Source organism: Suillus subalutaceus, assembly GCF_016647625.1.
Source record: "Suillus subalutaceus strain FC151 chromosome Unknown DFJ58scaffold_200, whole genome shotgun sequence".
Classification (NCBI taxonomy): domain Eukaryota; kingdom Fungi; phylum Basidiomycota; class Agaricomycetes; order Boletales; family Suillaceae; genus Suillus; species Suillus subalutaceus.
The window spans coordinates 1-21,163 of record NW_024540449.1 but is presented as its reverse complement, the minus strand read 5'-3'; the positions used below and the strand labels follow the sequence as shown (position 1 = coordinate 21,163).

The 21,163-nt window shown below is 48.7% G+C and overlaps 4 protein-coding genes across 4 annotated transcripts; 3 read left to right on the top strand and 1 right to left on the bottom strand.

Moving 5' to 3' along the window:
* Window positions 1-1,335: 1,335 nt before the first annotated feature.
* Window positions 1,336-2,455, top strand: DFJ58DRAFT_188061 (UbiE family methyltransferase). Its single transcript, XM_041379116.1, has one exon. It carries the CDS (start codon window positions 1,525-1,527, stop codon window positions 2,359-2,361), a length of 837 nt encoding a protein of 278 aa, XP_041236893.1. The 5' UTR covers window positions 1,336-1,524; the 3' UTR covers window positions 2,362-2,455.
* Window positions 2,456-4,120, bottom strand: DFJ58DRAFT_188070 (uncharacterized protein). Its single transcript, XM_041379117.1, has 2 exons — window positions 3,908-4,120; window positions 2,456-3,850 (listed from the first exon to the last, which is right to left on the bottom strand). Exons 1-2 carry the CDS (start codon window positions 3,936-3,938, stop codon window positions 2,550-2,552), a joined length of 1,332 nt encoding a protein of 443 aa, XP_041236892.1. The 5' UTR covers window positions 3,939-4,120; the 3' UTR covers window positions 2,456-2,549.
* A 2,107-nt stretch (window positions 4,121-6,227) lies between these two features.
* DFJ58DRAFT_188013 (IMP dehydrogenase/GMP reductase) lies at window positions 6,228-8,324 on the top strand. Its single transcript, XM_041379115.1, has 3 exons — window positions 6,228-6,799; window positions 6,975-8,130; window positions 8,185-8,324. Exons 1-3 carry the CDS (start codon window positions 6,328-6,330, stop codon window positions 8,207-8,209), a joined length of 1,653 nt encoding a protein of 550 aa, XP_041236891.1. The 5' UTR covers window positions 6,228-6,327; the 3' UTR covers window positions 8,210-8,324.
* Window positions 8,325-12,639: 4,315 nt separating this feature from the next.
* On the top strand, window positions 12,640-13,577 carry DFJ58DRAFT_819001 (uncharacterized protein). The gene is made up of 3 exons (XM_041391892.1): window positions 12,640-12,929; window positions 12,997-13,218; window positions 13,277-13,577. The coding sequence occupies exons 1-3, from the start codon at window positions 12,784-12,786 to the stop codon at window positions 13,431-13,433; spliced, it is 525 nt and encodes a 174-aa protein (XP_041236890.1). The 5' UTR covers window positions 12,640-12,783; the 3' UTR covers window positions 13,434-13,577.
* Window positions 13,578-21,163: the final 7,586 nt, after the last annotated feature.

Below are 21,163 nucleotides of genomic sequence, written 5' to 3'. Positions count from 1 at the left end.
GATGCCATCATGCATCAAGCCTCGACTCACCCACCCTCACTGTCATGATCCCTCCAGCGTTGAGCGTGGGTGAGTCAACACTCAATATGATTCATATGACTCTTCTTACTACTATGATTGCTCTGCCCAGGACTCCGATTATCGCTGTTGTTCGGTTTTGACATGTGCTATCGCCCAATCAATATCCACAACTTATCAGGAAGAACAACTGCTAATTTATTTTTTCCACTCCACACTCCACAAACGAACGGAAGAATTACGCGCAAGAATTCTATTGTGCTGCCCCTCAGTCTCCTACACAAACACAATGACACAGCCTGTTTGCATTGGTGATCGCCCCAGTCAAATGTTGATTAAGACTAGCTAGCTGTCATGGTCGCACCACGCAATATAACAGTATGCGTGTCCTCAACTCAGATGTGCTGCGTTGGCTCAGGTATGTCATGTCACATAACGAACGATATGGATGGTAATATAGCCATGGCTGGCAGATCGATGAGTCACCGAGTCTCACTTGTATTGATTTGTTCATGCCAGTCATGCGTTGACGAGCTAGCCATAAGTAGACCAACCAGACTGACCCCCTCAAGGATGAGATTACATTAATGACTTCGTCGTGTGGACATGCTATTGGCGTACATAGATTACTTATTCTGTCATTCTTGTGCTTCTCGGAACTCTATAGCGATTCACCTCCATCACTCAGCCACCGCATCATTCCATATCATATTAGTAGTGTCTCGTACTCGTATGTTCTTTCCTCAGCATCTGTTCCCACTCGCTGAGGTACGGCTATTCTTGCACTTCATACCTAGAGTCATACTAACTTCAAGTTAGTCTAGACTTACTCGTCTTCACATGCCCCTTCAGTTCGTGCAACACAGCACTGTTTCAACGTGGGTCTTCAAACTATTCTTACTTGCGCGTTGTTTGAATTATTTCAGGGCGTGAATTATCTTATCTTTGGTGTGCCAGCGTGATTAGAACATATCCTTGTAAGTAGTACTACGTCGCCTGCTCTAATGGGTGGCTATTCTGTGGATGCTCATGACCAGTGATGACCACATCGGCCCCGTATGAACAATACTGGAAGCATCGATATCCGATATTATTCATGCAGGGGTCCAGAGCGCAGACCAAACAGAGAAAAAGACATTCCATCTTTGTTATATTGGATGCAGTGACCCCATAACCTGATGACGACTGAGCTTCTTTATTATCATATGTAGGGGACAAGAGACTGCTGAGCAATTTTCTTCAGTTTGATATGTTTACACGGTCGAGGTTCAGAATCGGACTCGGGGGACCTCGAAGATCACACTGCAGCTGATATCGTCTTCTCCGGTCCAAGAACTTATCTGTGAACAATTATGTAAGAGAGACGAGCGCTATCTAAGTCACTGAGCGCCTCATACAACTCGCACAAACACATAACAAATAGACATACACAACCCCTGTCTTTGACTGACTCACTGAGCGTCTGATAAGATATCCAAGTACAACCTTCCCTCCGTGAGATCAGCAATGCCAGAAACCACCGTCATCTATACACACGGACACCATGAATCCGTCCTGCGCTCCCACAGCTGGCGCACCGCCCAAAACTCCGCATCCTACCTCCTCCCATACATCAAACTAAACATGCACATCCTCGACATAGGTTGCGGACCAGGCACCATCACCCTCGATTTCGCTACCCTCGTCGGGCCCGCAGGACACATTACAGGCATAGAGCCTTCCCCCGGAGACGTCCTCTCCCAAGCTCGCGAAACAGCCGCATCGCGTGGGATCACGAACGTAGATTTCAAAACCGGAGATATCTTTGAACTAGAAGAGATGTTTGAAAGCCGTAAATTTGATATCGTGCATGTGCATCAGGTGTTGCAACATATCGATCGGGAGAGGGTATCGGAGGCTTTGATGCAGATGAGGGCTGTTACGAAGCCTGGGGGGATCGTTGCTGTTAGAGAGACGGACTTTGCTGCGATGACTTGGTTCCCTGTTTCTGGTGGGATGACGGAGTGGGTGGATACGTATCAGCTTGTGGCGCGTGCAAATGGGGGAGAACCTAATGCGGGAAGGAGGTTGGTGAGTTGGGCGCTTGGGGCAGGGTTCGCGAGAGATAAGATCACGACTTCGGCGGGGGCGTGGTGTTTTAGTACACCTGAAGAGCGAGAGTGGTGGAGTAGGATGTGGGCTGATCGAACGCTATCGTCGAATTTTAAGACGACGGCGCTTAAGAGTGGGCTCGCAGATGAGGAGAAGTTGAATAGAATTGCAGATACATGGACGGAATGGGGTAAAACAGAGGATGGCTGGTTCGCTATCCTAAACGGCGAAATCATCTGTCGCGTAGACTGATGGCAGGCAGGATATACATGGATTCGATTATTATTATCAGAAATATCGAGAAATGCGATGCAAAAAAAGATGCAGCAGATAAATGACAAGGGTCCACATACAAGAGAAATAGTAAGCGTAAGAAAGTGATCGCAAGAACCAGGATGGATAAAAGATACAAACCACTTGGCCCGCGCCTGCACGAACTCTCAGTCTTGATCGTCCCCATCGAGTTTGACGATTTCTAGATAACTTTCCGGTACGAGGGCATGCGAACCAGTGTCCTCTCTCACAACTACGGCCCAACCAACTCCACCGCCCCGTCCGACGACACGGACGATCTGGTCTTCATCAAGCTTCATCTCCGCAGTTCCTTCTGGCTCGAAGGAATACAGTGCACGGTAAAGGCCAGGGTGTAACATGGGCTCTCCCTCCATCTCCTCATCATCGTCTTGGTTCTGAGGGAATTCATCCGGTTCCTCGTACACCTCACTCTCATCATCCCCACTACCGTCGCCAAAGTTACGGGCAAAGTCCGTTCTCGAAGGAAAGTCCTCTGAAGAGGAGGAACCCGAGCCAAGGCCCCAACCAGACTGCAATTTCTGAAACCCCCACTTGAAACCTCCCCAACCATTGTTATCATTCTCATCCTCCCACTGCTCGTCTTCCTCTTCCGTCGACGACGTGGAAGTCAAAGAGGACGTCGACGAGGACGACCCGCGTAAGCGGCGGGCAAGGACTTTGGGACGATTTGAACGAGGTACATTCGGCCCTTCACCTGAGAACCGCGGATCTGAAGGCGCAAACGCATAGTCGCGGATTTTAATAAGGACTTTGGTTTCGGTGGGTGCTGATTCTGGTTCTTTGCCTTTACTCTCTGATACTGCTGACATGCCGAGGATATCTTTGGTACGACGTCCACTGGGTGTGCGAGAGAGAACTGCGCCGGGGGAGAGTGCGCCGGATACAGGACGTTGCGAGCGAGAATTGGCATCTGAGACTGGGCGAGAGCGGGATTTTGAGGAAGTACGGGATAGACCTGATGCACGACGGGATATTGCTGGTGAGGGTGGGGCGGGGCGGGAGGAAGTAAGAGAAGTGACGGATTGGGTGCTAAGGCGGTGGCTGTGGTCTTCCGCATCGTGGGAGTCGAGTAGTCGATGAGGAGAAGGATCTAGAAAAGATGTATTTGGGGATTCTTTTGTTGGAGTTGATTCCTGGAAGGAGAGTAGGTGGAAGAGAGAGCGAGGAACGTTCAGCATGGAAATGATAAAGCGTGGAAGGAAGGAGCGGAAGAAAGCCAGAGACGCTCGTTGGGGACTTACCGCGCCGTTTGGTGTGGCCTGACCGCCATTGAGGCCATTGGCAGCGGTAGTAAGGTCTTCAAAATCTTTCTTTGATTGTTTCCTATTACCTGGACGAGCGAATTCATGTGGTCCAGGTGTTGGAGGTGGAATAAACGAAGAACCTGGTGATGGAAATGGGGGTGAAGAACGTAGAGCAGGTTGATCTAAAACAATTATTTAGCATTGTCGTTGTCGTCGTCGTCTTTGTCTTCAATAACGACCTTGAAACACACCTTTTTGCATACTAGTCATCTGGATGGTCGTGGTTTAGTCGTGGCAGTATATAAGTACTCGTCAAACTTCGTCTGCCCTTTCCTTTCAGACAAAGGACCGGCTTTGTCTGAATGACTATATGCCTGCTCGAAAGAAAGACAAAAATACAAAAAGAAAGAAAGAAAGTCAAAATGACTTTTCGAAAGAGAACTCTCCAGTTCAAATGGATCACCGTTGCACGCACTCATTCGTCTCCTTGACAACCAGAAGTAACTTATTTGTCCATATTTACTACGACCGCCATCCAACCGTACTACCAGCACACCGACTCAAAGATGCCCGACGCTCAATTCCAGCAGCTCGCTTCAACTCAGTCGACACTGTGCTCCTACTAGGATCATTCTTCATATGAGGCGTAGGTGATCCGCTATCATTCCGACGATGAATCCGGAACTGCATCATCGTAGTGTTGGGAAGCGCCCGTGCTAAGAATGACACAGGCGAGAGCGACCTAGAGTGGTGCGGGCACGGGAAAAACACGTCATGTCTCTTCTTGGGCCGTACAACCGCTTTCGACAGGACTTGGCTGGATTTCTCTTCGCCAGATGAGGATTCGGATAATCTAAACCCATCGCTGAGTCTTCCGAGCCCGTCGAATACTCCGCCTCCCCCTTTCTCTAGGCCTTCGAAACCGAGACCCACCAGTCCTGATCGACCACCAGAAAAGACGTTGGGTGTACCGAGCGTAACGGAATCGTCTGAGCTGCTGCTGCTACTGAGTGGAGGTAGGGGTGGGGTGGTCGTAGGTGTGTTGTTCGGAACGGCGAAGAATGATGTAGACTCGCTATATGGTGGAGGAGGAAGGAAGACGTGGACGTCGGGTCTGGGCGCTTTGGGAATGCGTCTGTAATGAGGTTTAGGAAGCAAAGGTATGTTTGACTTGGATGTGTGCAGGCGAGGTGTATCTTTCGTCCCTGGCATACGCGCTTTTCCAGCTGACAGGATGTCTTGTTCGATAAGAGGGGCTTTTGGTGGAGCCAAGAGGGAGCTCGAGGTGGAGCTAGAGCGGTTATGGGTGTGCATGGTTGATGGGTAGTGAAACTGGGGTAGAAGGAGAATGGTGACGAATGCTTTAAGTGCGGCAATAGAAGGTCGAGGGGAGAACATATGATGCAGAATCCAGAAGATGTTGGGTCAAGAACAGACGCCCAGGTCTTTTGTATTGCCACGAATACATGGCTGACGGGATGGGCTGACCAGCCAAAAACAATGCAAGGCTGACATGGTCGGTGGTCCAGACTCTTGGGGCCGACTAGGAAGCGTGTTTAGATCACGTGAGCAAAATCAATAATGTCGAACAGCCTCTTGGCAAGGTGAACCGTTTCGATTATTCCAGAGGTTCGACAATTTCTGCACTGGTCGTGCTGGTCATGATCCGTCTGCAAGCAACGTACAATAATAGCCTAACTCGTTCTAAAGCACGAACACAACTGCTAACGGACGTCGCGTGCCCGTCATACACACTAACAGCGAATAAAACTCTGCAACTAGGTTATTATGCAGAACAAGCAGCTTGGTTCGAAACTCGAGACAGCTAGGTTGCTTGTGCTCGTTACGAGATTCGAATTGATCAAGGAGAATTCCATAACGAAGACATGCGAACATCGCAAAGGCATAATACTGAATATCGTGCGTTATCTGTATCATATACATATTAGCCAGATTAGTAAGTAGCTTCATGAAATTTCAAATGCATAGAGAAATTTACAAGTAAAAGGCAGCCTTGCTCACTGTATAACTCGTCCAACTGGCAGTCGTGACAGCGCGAGTGCAAGGGCATTTGAAGCTCTGCCGGCTGAAACAGTACTTGGGATGAATCTATTGCACGTTCGATAGTAGATTCATCCCGAGTGTCTATCTAATAGACACTCGTGAAGAAGTACTATTGTACGTCGCACTCCCATCTTGAACAGTGCACAAAAGCTCCGCGATGCGACCATTATCATGATGCAAAATCAGGTCCTCGACGAAAACCTTCGAAGATAGCGTGTTCTGAGACGAAGGATAGGCGGTCTGTGGTCGTTGTGAAACCTGATTTTCTAGATATGAAAGAATCCAGGGACAAAACGACACAGTCAAGCGCAGCTTAGCTGTCCTTCGCAGGTTTTCGAGTCCTAACTCGGAGACACTGGGGAAGAACGGTTAAGCTGAGATAAATTTACTAGGCAGCCGATGCTCGTTGGGGGTTTACCGGTGATCGGGTATGAACATTCCACACTTGCGTCCCTCCTAGAGTTAACACTCTAGGCACAGCCCATCCAGTCGCACCACGCATCAGACGAAGCCGGATGACAGTACTAATTTTTAGGCTCCGATCGAAATACTCGTTCATAATGAATCGTAAAAATTTCTAGTCGATTTGGCTAAAATGCCCGCCCCATCGAAAGCAACCGTCCTCTCTTCCTCAGACGCTGTCGCCCATCTAGCATCTTACCAATGCTTAGATGGCCTCTCCGTCAATGATCTCATGGACTCCCGCGTTCATGGAGGTCTCACTTATAACGACTTCCTCATGCTTCCCGGAAAGATCGATTTCCCTGCTTCTGATGTGATCACCGATATCAGAATCACTCGTAATGTCGTTCTTAAAACTCCATTTATGAGTAGTCCTATGGATACCGTCACCGAGACCGATATGGCCATCAGTCTTGCCCTGCTGGGTGGTATTGGTGTCATTCATCATAACCAGTCCCCCGAATCTCAAGCGGCTATGGTCCGAGCCGTAAAAAGGCATGAGAATGGTTTCATCGCGGATCCTGTCGTCTTCTCTCCGAATCACACGGTTGCAGATGTCCTTGACATCAAGGCACGTCTTGGTTTCTGTGGTATTCCTATCACAGGTGCGTTATACGTCCCACCTACGTCTCCTTGATGAACACCTTTACCAATAACCTTCGTTCTTCCGAGTAACGGGTGTCACCTGTGATCTGCGGATATCATTTCTATTTTGGCCATCTGATCTTCCATTTTACCCATCGTGCTCGTGTGATCAAAAAACTTATCCCTATTCTTTAGAAACCGGATGCCTGGGAGCTAAGCTTGTCGGTGTCGTCACCTCACGCGACGTGCAATTTGAGTCGCCCGAGACACTCCTTGGCGAGTTCATGACTACGTCTCTTGTCACCGCTCCCCAGGGCGTCACGCTCGCAGAGGCCAACCAGATCCTCCGATCCTCCAAAAAGGGTAAACTTCCAATCGTCGATAACCAAGGTCGTCTCACCTCTCTCCTCGCTCGCTCTGACCTCCTCAAAAACCAAAACTACCCACTTGCTAGCAAGAATCCCAACAGCAAGCAGTTATATGCTGCAGCTGCAGTCGGCACGCGACCCAGCGACAGAGAGCGCCTCAAGCTTCTCGTCGAGGCTGGTCTCGATATCGTCGTACTTGACTCGTCACAGGGCAACTCCGTCTTCCAGATCGACATGATTCAGTGGATCAAGCAGACGTTCCCCAAGCTCGAGGTCATCGCAGGCAACGTCGTCACGCGTGAGCAAGCTGCCAACCTCATCGCCGCTGGGGCAGATGCTCTTCGCGTCGGCATGGGTAGCGGCTCCATTTGTATCACACAGGAGGTCATGGCTGTTGGCCGCCCACAAGCCACAGCTGTGTTTGCCGTTGCTGAGTTTGCATCCAAGTTCGGTATCCCAGTGATAGCAGATGGTGGTATCAGCAATGTCGGTCACATTGTCAAGGCACTTTCTCTTGGTGCAAGTGCTGTGATGATGGGAGGGCTTCTTGCAGGCACTGCAGAAGCTCCGGGAGAGTACTTCTACCACGATGGGAAGCGTGTGAAGTCCTACCGAGGCATGGGTAGTCTTGAGGCTATGGAGCAGGGTAGACCTGGCGCGTCTGATCAGGCCAATGGCAAGCCCGGCTCTACGAAGCATGCCCCACACCTTTCGAGTAAGTCACATGAGAACGCTGCGACGACGCGCTATTTCTCCGAGTCCTCCGCTGTCAAAGTCGCTCAAGGCGTGTCGGGTGATGTCCAAGACAAGGGCAGCGTCAAGGCGTTCGTTCCATATCTACACGTCGGTGTCCAGCACAGTCTTCAGGACATTGGCGTGCGCAGCGTTTCGGAGCTACAGGCAGGCGTGAAGGAGGGTCGTGTGAGGTTCGAGATAAGGACGCCGAGTGCTCAGGTGGAGGGAGGTGTTCATGGATTGCATTCGTGAGTCGTGGTGATGACGTTCCATTCCGATGTGTCGCTGATTTTTATTTTCAGGTATACGAAGAGATTGTATGCCTAATACGACGGTTTACGCTATTACCCTGTATTATACATGTAGATTCCTGCATCGTATGCATAAAAACAAAGGAAAATTGTATGTACATCATTATTGATCAGAGGAAGTTGTGGTCATGTTTTAGCGATACTGCAAGATTAATGAATTTCCCTTCTAGCGACCCCGGATCGCTTCACGACTACATTCAGACCTTCAGTAATAAAGACAGAACGACACATAGCATGCTTGCCACTTAACCGGTGTACGTCCCGACGGCGATGGTCATCAGTCCACCACACTGTTGGTGGTTGGCGAATGCAGGATCGAAATTTTTGATAGCCTGCTTAGCATTGAAATTCACTGGCAAGTCCAATCTTACTTGACCATCTACCATGGATGGCTTGCCAGGCGGGGGCAGAGTGTTGGCACTTGGCACCATCCTGTGTACAGTGGTTCGATTACCTGTGTCACACGTAGACGCTCTGATCGCGAACCGTCATGTGAACCAGAATAACAATAAGTAATCTGACATTCCATTCCTCCCACTGGCTTGGGCAGGCGCAACTGTGACTTGGTATCGGAGCATAAACATGCCCGTTTGGAACAGCCACAGTAATCAATGATCTTGTCTCTTCCGATGGGCGTTTGGCTAACAAAAACTTGCGCCCGCTACATGTTGTAGGCCAGGCCCTAATAACTAGTGTCTTCTGACGGTTCGATCAAGCTGTGTATGCGATGCGCCGCCCTGTCAGGATAAAGCAGTCGTCATCTCTGTATACAGTAAGCAGGGCGTCTACAAGTACAGCATGAGAAATTGAATATTTAGCAGGTCTCTCTATTACCACCATCAAAGCACCCCCATCGACCCTCCCATCGTCTAGCGGCCCTTTGCACTGACTCAGCCATAAATCGCAGTCCACCCATTCAATAAAGAACAGCGGCCATTTCAAACTTTCTTAGTCGACGTCATGCTGCACGAGGATGTCGCTTCAGGAAGCCGAAGAGAGGTGGAACTAGCAGCGCTATTGGACTCGCCAGCAACTGCCGCTCCTCGTAAGAATACAAAGGATCTTCCGCCTTATGGTGAGCAGCACCGCCAGGATGCACTTTGGAAAGGTGAGCAGTAGTCGCATTGTAATTCCCACTGACCGACACAATGACAATCAGACGGGAACGAAGCGCTCCCTCCTATGTGGCAACAGTTTCAGGTGCCAGAACATAAAACGCTATATCAAGACAACAACCTGATCATGTGTTCATGGAACCGACCTCTACCAGGAGTACGATTAGGTAAGCGAAGAAAGTGCGATTAAAAGCGGGAAACTTATTGTCGAACGCAGATCATCCTGGAGATCTTGTCCCCGGATGTGAATGGCATATCTCACCATCCGGTCGGTCCTACTTCGTCAACCACAATACTCGGACTACGTCATGGAGGAAACCCGTACCAGATCACCAAGCAGGGAGCTTGACGCCGGAGTGCGTCATCGAGGGGCATTCTGAGTGCATATGGGACATTGCCTGCTTTGGCAGTAGTTGCGACATAATGAGCTCTTCGTCCGATGGTTCGATTCACCGATGGACAAGAGACGGAAAGCCGATAGGGGGGCCTTGGGTTAGTGACGGAGGAGTGGTAGGCTCCATAGGAGTATCTCCAGATGAAACCATGGTCGCCTGTGGAAGCGCAGATGGCAGAGTACGGTTGTGGAACATAAAGGAGGGGAAAATGGTAGGAAACCCGTGGAAGGGGCATAATAATGCAGTGATATGCCTTAATTGGTCTCCCGATGCCTTGGAGATAGCAACTGGATCGTACGATGGCACCATACGACGATGGAATCCAGATACGGGACGACAAATCGCACCACTGATAGAGACCACCCATGGTTGGGTATGTGCTATCAAATATTCTCCGCAAGGCGACAAATTCGCCAGTGGTGGGGCAGACAAGACAATCCGCTTGTGGTCAAAGAAGTGCGAGCTACTTGTCGAGATCAAGGGACATGGGAATACAGTGACGTCGTTGTGTTGGTCTAAGGACGGCACACGCATCTTTTCCGCGTCATCAGATTGCACCGTCCGAACATGGCAGTCGTCTGATGGGAAGGAGCTTTTTGTTCTTCGAGGCCATACAAAGGCTGTCACGTCCCTCTGCCTTTCCCCTGATGAATCTCATCTTATTAGCGCCTCAAGGGACTGCTCAGTTCGCATCTGGGACCTCAAAATCAATCAGCTAGTTGGAAATCCACTTTTGCATGACGGCGAACTCTTGGCTCTTGCCATATCCACTGATGGAAATTATGTTGTTGGCGCTCAATTGTATGCAAAGGTTTGTGTATGGAGCCTAGAGGCAGCGCTCAAGCAGCAGGGCGGTGATCAGATTGGCGTGCGTACGTACGATACTGTCACTGGCGTCTTCACTGACCAGGCGATGGATTTCATTCAGAGTCCACAGGATGGCAATGCAGACGCGAAGCCCAAGGCAAGTCACATCTCTATCTCTCCTGCATTGCATCTCACTCCGGTACTAGAGGCGCGCAGCTCCAATTAGAGATGTGCGCTAAAAATCAGTTGTGAACACGATCCTTTACTTATCTATCATCTCAGCCTAGTAACTTTGATATCCATGTTGTATCTAAGCGGCAGGCCAACAACAGAGGCATGGCAAAATATGTCAGCATAGTTACATCTCTCCTGAGCATCTGCTGGCCTGACACCGATACAGGGCAATGACTTTTTTGGCAACGTCGCAGACCACGCGCCTCGTCGCCCAGCTTCGCCCACAGGCTCGTCGCCTTCCCTTCCAAGTCGGTGGCGCAACTTGTTCGGGTTCTTGCGCTTCAGCACTCAACCTGCAGATCTGGCACCCCAACCAATACCACCTCAGCCTCGGCGTTGGTATTTAGCCCGTGATGACGTGAGTCGTTCATCGTGACTGATATTTATCCTGATATCATGTACAGAGACCAACACAAACTACTCGGGGGCAAAATTATGCTGCCAGCACGGAAGAAGCATCATGTGTGATAGGATGCTGCGGATTTTATCTTGTTCGTCGGTCCACATCGCACTAGTCATTAGGCGCTCTGTGAAGCCGCCTCCAGTTCATCTCCTTATCATTTCTATACATGCTCAAGCGAAGATGGATACGTCGTTGATACGTATGTGGCTTGCCTTGATATTCACAACACCCTTGTAGTAATGTTTCTATCTCTACCACATCAGTTGTTACGATCGTCTACAGCTTGTAAATATGTACGAGTTATGATTGCAGGTTATGGATGCAGGATTACGACAGAGCAATCGACGGAATATAAGGGTATGTCCCAATCACGCTGGTGCACTAAAGACAAGATAATTCGTAGCCTATAATGATTCAAATAACGTTGTAAGAGTAGTTTGAAAATCCATGTCGAAACAGTGAAGCGTTGCATGAACTGGTGACAATGCATGACCACACGAGGAAGCCGCCGTAGTCTCTTGTTGCGTAGCTGAGCAGGATCAATCTGGTCGGTCCACTTAGGGCTACCTCGTCGACGTATGACTGGCATGAATTAATCAAGACAGGCAAACTCGGTAACTCATCGATCTGCCAGGTTATATCCATCTGTATTGTCCATCTGTCATGAGCCAGCGCAGCGCATCTAAGTACAGGACATACATACTACTATATCATTGTGGTGCTACCTAGTATTGACTCGGGTAGTCACCAATGTGAACAAGCTATGTCATTATTCTTCAAACTACTCATTTGCGGGGGATACCGACTGGCAGTGCTTGTGCGTAATTCTTCCGTTGGTTCGTAGAGTGGGGAGTGGGTAAAAAATAGTCATGATTCTCGCTGATTGTGGTTTTTAATTGGGCGATAGTGCATGCCAAAAACGAACAATCGGAGTCCCGGGCAGACAAATCATAGTGAGAGACATACGAGTCGAATTGACTCAATCCGCATCAGATTGATCGATGGTCCACCAAATTTGCGCTACATTGGTCGACTAGATGTGAGGGAAGCGTCCACTTGCTGGACAAATCACGACGGGTGGGGACGATGCTGAAGATCTGCAGATCTGATTCTGCTGTCCCAATTCACAGTTTGGTTCCATGCACTGAAGGGAAAAACAATATCGCGATTATGCTCGATGGAGAAAAGAATCACGGCGAGCGATGGTGAGCGACGCCGACGCCTGACAGATGCGTGATGGTCTGATGCAGTGTGATGGAATCTGGAGAGGTCTGGACCATGTCACAACTGGTATTGCGCGTCGAACAACAGAACTGCGTCTCGATTATGCTCGATGGAGTAAGAATCAAGGTGAACGAAGGTGGGCGCTTGTGGGCGACGTCGAAAAAAGTTGATGGTTGGTAGTTGATCGTGATGATGGTTGACTTTCAAACCGTAACTGTGGCTCGGCGTTCGGCGCTCGATCATTTGTGGCTCACACTTACCATCTACATTGACATTCCAAGCATCGATTGTGGCCTTGAAATGTATAAACAACAGTATTGTTCTAGCTTAAAAGCGAGCTTCTGAGTCTGCAGTTTCTTGCCATTCCAGTAACTAGTTCACTTTTCTTTCCTAGTAGCCAAGGCTCCTCATCATGGCCAACGCTAGTACTGCTGGCGCCACTGCGCCAAAGACGCCCCCTCACAGCGTGCCAGTGAATTCTGGGTCCGAGCTCAAATCCACCCCGCTTGCAGTTGGCTCTGCCTCCGTCAGTGAATACATCAGTACTGTAGGCGTCAAGTACGTCCAAATATCTTTTCGCTGTGACCACTACCATAGATTCATATTGAACTTCGTCATTCACCAGCGTCAACGACATTCGTCCATGGATTGGGTGCGACGTCGAGAACTACAGGGAATGCCCCGTCGACGAAATGCTGCAGGAGCTGCTTTACTGCTGCGCAAACCACTCCGAGTCAAAACTGGTTCCTGACAAGCCTACGCTACTCGCCGATTGCCTTGAAGCTGTCCTGCCAATCTGCAACAAGGGCAAAGACGCTAAGGCCATCAAGAAGAATCTGGATGATATGTAAGTCAGAACTTCAAGTCTTGTGGAAGGTGATCAATAGATTGACGCCACTGTAAAGTCTGAAGAGCAAAGTAGAAGATCAGATGTACAAGCCTTTTATCCAGGCTTCAAACCTTGCGCTCAACTGGTTGAGCAAACTGAACGTGCCTGGATTGGCTTGGACAGGTTCATGTCATATTTATGCATTACTTGCTCTAATTGTAGGGCATCTGTGATGCATTCATCCTACAGTTCTAGTGCCCCCACATAGTAGCAACACTTACATAGTTGATGCATTAGTCCTCCCTAATGCATCACTCATCTCCCTAGTGAGCTGATGCACCACCCGTCCCACTGATGCATCACTCATCCCTCTAGTACTTAGTTGCATTATCTGATGCATAACGCTGATGCATTATCTGACGCCTCCTCGCAGGTGATGCATGCTCCCAGCACCGTCCTTGCATAGCACAGTGATGCTTTATTTGATGCATCACTCCTCGTGCTGATGCATGCTCCCAGCACCGTCCTTGCATAGCACAGTGATGCTTTATTTGATGCATCACTCCTCGTGCTGATGCACACTCCCACTGTTGTTTTGATGCATCCCCCAATATTTTCTGATGCATGCCTCCTAGTAGCTGATGCAAGCTCCCGCTGTTGTTCTGATGCATCCCCTGACGTTCTCTGATGCACGACTCCTTGTAGCTGATGCATGCTCCCGCTGTTTGTTTGATGCATCCCCCGACATTCCTAGGCGATGTGCTGATTCATCCCGCCCTTAGTACCGTGTGTCGACGATATATATAGGTAGATCTACTAGCTACTGGCTATATCCACAATACATTCCTTGGACCCATCCTGCGCATTCAGATGAGGCAGTGTCTGTTACAGTCAAGTACGCCCCTATTCATTTTCCTCTTCTCACATCATTGTATTACATCACGATCACATCTTGCTGTTGCTAGATGATCTATTCTTGTTATCTCTGACTCGTCTTATCTCTGACTCGTCTTATGACCTCATCGTACCGGCCCTAAAGTCGTTACCATTCACTATATAAACTCGTCCTGTACTATGTAGTTCTTTACTTTAATCTTACTAGGTTTTACCTGGAACTTCCTTCGCTTAAGACCTCCAATCTTAAGTCGTATTGAACTTGATTCAAGTCGAGGACACTCTCCTTGTCTTGTCTTAGAAACATCGAACTTCGGTATACGCCGAAGTCTTGAACCGACCTTGGCCGATTACTCTTATCGAGTAGCCATACGTCTGAACCATCCTAGTTCGTAACAAAAGATTAAAGTCTTCTACAAATACATCGCTATCACGCGTTGTAACTCAGAACAGAACAGAACAAACCCTGGTCATCACGACAGATAGAACTCCAGGTCCCCAGAAGCTGAAAACAAGCTGACGTCATTAACACCAATTTTTGGTGCTTTAAACTTAGGTGCTGTACCACCCCTACCACCTTTGAATCCCCCGATGTCTTCCACGAAACCCATTGAAATCAAAATCAGATCTCCCCCAGTCTTTGACGGGGATAGAGATAAATCCGAAGGATTCTTGATGTCGTGCATGTCTTACCTCGATATCAACGAGAAGATCTATGTCGATGACAAACAGAAAATCATTTTCGTAACCTCCTTCATGAACGAAGGGAACACGCGCTACTGGAAGGAAGATTTCCTCAGACAAGCGCAGGACCCCAACAACAAGACTACCGCAGGCCTCATCAAAGGATACGGTACATGGGCCGAATTCCTTACCGACTTCAAAAGCGCGTTTAGGCCGCTTACCCTTCGGGAACTGCGTTAGCCAAGCTCCGCAACCTGAAACAGGGAACCGAACTCCAAGATTATATCTCGGAATTCTTGATGCTCACGTGACGGGCAGGAATTCAAGGTGACGTCGCTAAGAAGCAATTCTTCCTAGACGGACTACACCCAGGATTGCTTGCTCGCCTTTACGGCACGGGCGACATCTCTGACGATTTCGAAGTTGTCCTCTCCACCTGTATCAACCTCGACAACTCACGCCTTCACTTGAACGCCATCAGGGCACGCCACCAACCCCAGAAGAAGAAGAACTTCGGATCCAACCGATATGTACCATCTAAAGATCCCAACGCCATGGTAATCAATCGGCTTTCTGAAGAAGAACGCGCGGAGCATTTCCGAACCGGAAAATGTTTCACCTGTCACAAGACCGGACATCTTTTCAAGAACTGTCCGGAGAAGAAGAAAGGAAAGACTCCGGTACGCCGCAAAGAAGTAGAAAGCAGCAATGAAGAAGAAGAAGAAGCAGAAGTCCATCGTCTCAACGAGGATTTTTGATATGGGAGACTGGATCAACGTCAGTATCTCTCAATGTACCCATAAGACTTGTACGAAAAGTTGGTGAACGAAAAGAACTTCGGGTTCCCCTTTCCCTCATTTTGAAAACACGTCTGAAAACCGTTGAAACCACTGCAGTTGTTGATTCCGGAGCGGCCAGGACCTTTATTTCAGAAGACTTCGTCAAAAAGCACAAGATCCGAACCCACGCCCTTAGTAAACCTTTCCGGGTTACTACCGCCGATGGAAGCTATTCCAAAAGCGGAGCTATACGCCGATACTGCGTTCTCACCGTCAAAATTGACGAACGAACCATGATAGGGAAGTTTAACGTCACACGTCTCGGCAGAAGAGACCAGATCCTCCTTGGAATCCCCTGGCTATGGGCTATGAACCCGGTTATTGACTGGACAGCCGAAACTCTCATCCTTTCCCGAACGGAAAAGAGTAATCAAGTTGAAGAAGAAGTCGACAAAGAAAGGAAGAAGAACAACCTTCCACTTCTATTTCGACAAGAACCCATAGATCGGACTTGGAAGCAATCCAAACTTAGGAAAGCACCAATTATCGAAACCCCTGTCGTTTATCCAAAAGCGACCATTGAAGAAATCGTTGACGAAGAAGCACCATCCGTTCCTCCCGCCATTGATTCACCCCCCAATCTACTCCCCATCCCCAATGAAGACGATGAGACCTTTGATACCAAGGAAGACGTCTGGACGCAAGAGAACTTTGCCGCACCAGTGCGAGAAGTCTCTATGTACGACCTAGATGATGACGAATTCCTGGTAGAATATTCCCTTGACGCATCCGAATTCCGGGTAATTTCAAACACTACCATGGATACGCCATTGACCCCAGATGGTACCAGTCGTTCTGAACAAAAACCCACGGTCAAACCCTTGCCACGGCCTATGGAATACGCGAAAGTTAGTAACAAAGCTCAGCAGTTCGCTCTAGCTGCGGGCCTAGAACAGAAGAAGAAAACTTTCGAAGAACTCGTACCCTCCTATCTCCACGACTTCACTGATATCTTCGCTAAAAACGGTCTCAATCAACTACCTCCTGAACGACCCAGTATTGACCATCGAATTGAAACGAAACCCAGATTCACCCCCAAAACGTCGAAAATCTATCCCCTCTCTATCGCCGAACGAACCGCTGTCAAAGCATTCATTGATGAAAACGTAAAGAAAGGTTCTATCTCGGAATCTAAATCGCCACAAGCCAGCGGTTTCTTCTTTGTAGGAAAGAAAAGCGGAGATCTCCGATCCTGCCAAGATTATCGGTATATCAACGATTGGACGATCAAGAATGCTTATCCCCTGCCGCTTCCCTTATCCCTTGTCGCACGGTTACATGGAGCAAAGTATTTCACCAAGATGGACGTCCGATCCGGTTATAACAACATCCGCATTCACCCTGATGACAGATGGAAAGCTGCGTTCACCACAGAATTTGGACTCTATGAGCTGAACGTCATGTTTTCGGACTTTGCAACTCCCCGGCTATGTTCCAAGCCTACATGAACCGCACGTTCCAACAGGAAATTAACGAAGGATGGCTGGTGATCTATATGGATGATATCCTCATCTTCTCAGACAACCTTGATGAACACCACACTCGTACCCGTCGTATTCTTACGAAAATTCGTGAAGAACGACTCTTCTTGAAACCGGAAAAATGTACCTTTGATGCGCAGGAAGTTGAATATCTTGGTATGATTACTCGTCCAGGATGCGTCGCCATGGACGCTGCTAAGACTGATGGAATTCGTGATTGGCCAATCCCATCCACTGTTAAAGAAACCAGATCGTTCCTTGGATTCTGTAACTTCTACCGAAACTTTATTCCTCATTATTCCGATATCGCATGACCCCTTATCGATCTGACAAAGAAAGACAATGTCTTCCTTTGGTCCGCACCGTGTCAAGAAGCATTCACAACGCTTAAGGAGTGTTTCCTAAAACAACCTGTCCTCCGTAATCCCGATCCATCTCGACAGTTCGCAGTAGCCACCGACGCATCCCTTGTTGCAACAGGTGCTGTCTTGCTACAGACCGATGAAAACGGCGTATATCATCCATGCGGATACCTCTCCCAATCCTTGAACCCCGCTGAACGAAATTATCAGATCTTTGATCGAGAACTCCTTGCCGTCATCTGCGCACTCCAAGAATGGCGCCATTATTTGGAAGGAAACCCTCATCCGGTTATCGTTTTCACTGATCATAAGAACCTCCTCTATTTCCGCACCGCGCAAAAGTTAACCTGACGCCAGGCTAGATGGCAGCTCCTTCTTTCATGTTACGATATTGAACTCCACCATGTACCAGGAACCAAGCTTGCCGCACCTGATGCCTTATCTCGACGACCTGATCATATGCCAGGTATCATTGACAATGAAGATGTGACTCTCCTCCCTGATTCCATGTTCATTCGCCTCCTCGACCAAGAGCTTATGACCACTCTTGCGAACCCCAATCCTGATGACACCGACCCCATCTTCCAAGCCGCCTCCGATGCCTTAAGCGGCCTTTGCCTTCCCCCCATGAAATCGGCTCTCTCTGACTGGACGATTAAGGATGATGTCTTATTCTACAAAGACCGTGCCTATGTTCGACCGGCCAGACGCCACTCTATTTTAGAACGAACCCATGACCACGCCACCGCGGGACATCCCGGTCGTTTTAAAACCGAGGAACTGGTTAAACGCGACTTCTAGTGGCCGTCCATGGGAACCTATATCCGTAAATACGTTGAGGGTTGCGCCCTTTGTCAGCAGATGAAATCCGATACCCATCCCACGTCCCCTCCGTTGGTTCCTATCCCTTCTTCGGTCTCCACTCCATTCTCCCAAGTCTCCGTTGACCTCATCACTGATCTCCCACCTTGTAATGGCTTTGACTCTATCATGGTCGTGGTAGACCATGGTCTTACGAAGGGGGTAATTCTCATCCCTTGTACGAAAACTATCACCTCAGAAGGTGTAGCAAAGAAATTCTTCAAATACGTCTATCGCCGCTTCGGGCTCCATGAGAAGGTAATCTCAGATCGAGGCCCACAATTCATATCCAAATTCTCTAAAGCCCTTGCGAAACTCTTGAAATACGACATCGCCGCTTCTACTGCTTATCATCCGCAAACAGACGGTCAAACCGAACGTTTGAATCAAGAACTAGAAACATATCTCCGAATCTATTGCCGCAACAACCCAGAAGAATGGGTTGAACATATCCCCATGTCCGAATTCGTCCACAACCATCGCAAACATGACTCTCGCAACGCGTCCCCATTCTTCCTTATGATGGGATACGAGCCACGGGCTCTCCCCCATGTACTCCCAGACTCCACTGTTCCCGCCGCAGAAGAACGACTTCGTCTCCTTCAGAAAATACGAGAAGAAGCTATCTCTTGCCACAATCTTGCAATGCAGCGAATGGCCGCACGATCATACAGAAAGAAGTATCAACCATGGAAAGTCGGCGATAAGGTTTGGTTATCAGGAAAGAACCTTATCACGCAGTTACCATCACGAAAACTCGCTCCAAAGCGCTACGGCCCCTTTACCATCACCGCAGTATTATCGCTGATCACATTCACACTCCAGTTACCCAAGCAGTGGAAGGTTCACCCCACGTTCCATGCTTCTGAATTATCATCCTATCACGAAACCGAAATCCACGGCCCTAACTTCCCTGATCCTCCACCTGATATCATCGATAACGAAGAAGAATACGAAGTCGAAGCAATCTTATCGCACAAAGGCACGGGTAAACGAAGACGCTATCTCGTATCCTGGAAAGGATATTTATCCGCCAGTAATGAATGGATTCCCACGGAAAACCTCGGCAATGCCTCCGCAATCCTCGCTGCTTATAAGAAAGCTCACCAGTTATAAGAATCGTCGCACAAGATGTCTTTCTCAGAACTCCGCACTCTCCAGATCTGCCTCCTACAACTTCAAACTCTCGTCAGAGCCATTGATAACATGTCTGAAAGTCTTGCCACCTCCCCATCCACAACATCCGCCACGTTGACCGAAACCATCGAGTCCCCAAATTACTTTACCATCCTTGACGACATCGAGACCAATACCCTATTCGAATCCGCTCTCCTTTCTGAACAATACGCTATCGAGATAGATCGCCTCCTTGCTGAACGAGGAGCCCTCTCTAGCACGCTTCTCATTAACATTATTCGCGCCGCCAACCTCATCAAACGTACCGCAGGCCTTCTTGGTGAAAATGACCAACGCCTTGACACCATTTTCCGTCATCTCCATATTCGTATTCGTAACACTGCGATATGTCTCATGCTTACCTCTACCAAAGAAGTTGTTAGAGAAGCTATCCATATCGTCACTGAACGAATTGCAACAAACCCAATCGCCAGACCACCATCTCCTCACGTCGCAATTCCCATCCCTCCTCCGGTTGAGATATCATCTCCTGTTGAGCATATGCATAATGCTATCATTCCTCCTGCTGTACCGATTGTACCATTTGCTTCTACAACTGCCCCGGCGGCAACAACCTCTCATACGCGTCCCACTCGTCAACGACCCTCCAAATGAGAGATCTCCATCCCCCCTCCCTCACGAAACCACACTCTACATTCCAAGACACCATCCCCACCTCCGCAATCATCCTCCGTCACCATCGTGAAAACCGAACCCCTTGATAATTTCAAATGTCGTAACTGTAACGAAATCGGTCATCGTCACAAGAACTGCCCCACGTACTTCTGTCGTGTGTGTCGTAATCTCGCACCAGGGCATCTTTCGGTCTTTTGTAAAGACCTTAAAGGCGAGAAACCTATCCCATTAGTATGGACGGATGCAGGCTTCTATGAGGCTCTCTCTAGATGGGAGGCTGACAAGGACGCCGCCATGGAACAGATCTCAATCGAAGAAGATGAGAGAATGTTCGTTCAATGCGCAGGTGATCGTGACAACTATGACGCTTACGACAACTTTGATTGTTGAAATCGGTGACTTCAACGATAACAACGGGGTAATGTTACAGTCAAGTACGCCCCTATTCATTTTCCTCTTCTCACATCATTGTATTACATCACGATCGCATCTTGCCGTTGCTAGATGATCTATTCTTGTTATCTCTGACTCGTCTTATGACCTCATCGTACTGGCCCTAAAGTCGTTACCATTCACTATATAAACTCGTCCTGTACTATGTAGTTCTTTACTTTAATCTTACTAGGTTTTACCTGGAACTTCCTTCGCTTAAGACCTCCAATCTTAAGTCGTATTGAACTTGATTCAAGTCGAGGACACTCTCCTTGTCTTGTCTTAGAAACATCGAACTTCGGTATATGCCGAAGTCTTGAACCGACCTTGGCCGATTACTCTTATCGAGTAGCCATACGTCTGAACCATCCTAGTTCATAACAGTGTCTGTGCCCAATGCACCTCAAATGAGGCTGCCAGTTGCCTGCGCAAGTGTGCCTGATGATGTGCATACGCTACGCACCCGTCCTCATGCTCTGCGTTGGTCGGTGCAACCTCGTTGCGCCTTTCGTCCCAGCGCCCCACTTCCCACCTCAGGAATGCTCCTATACGACACATTTCCTCTCGAAGGAGTTCTACTTCCTCCTTCCATCACATT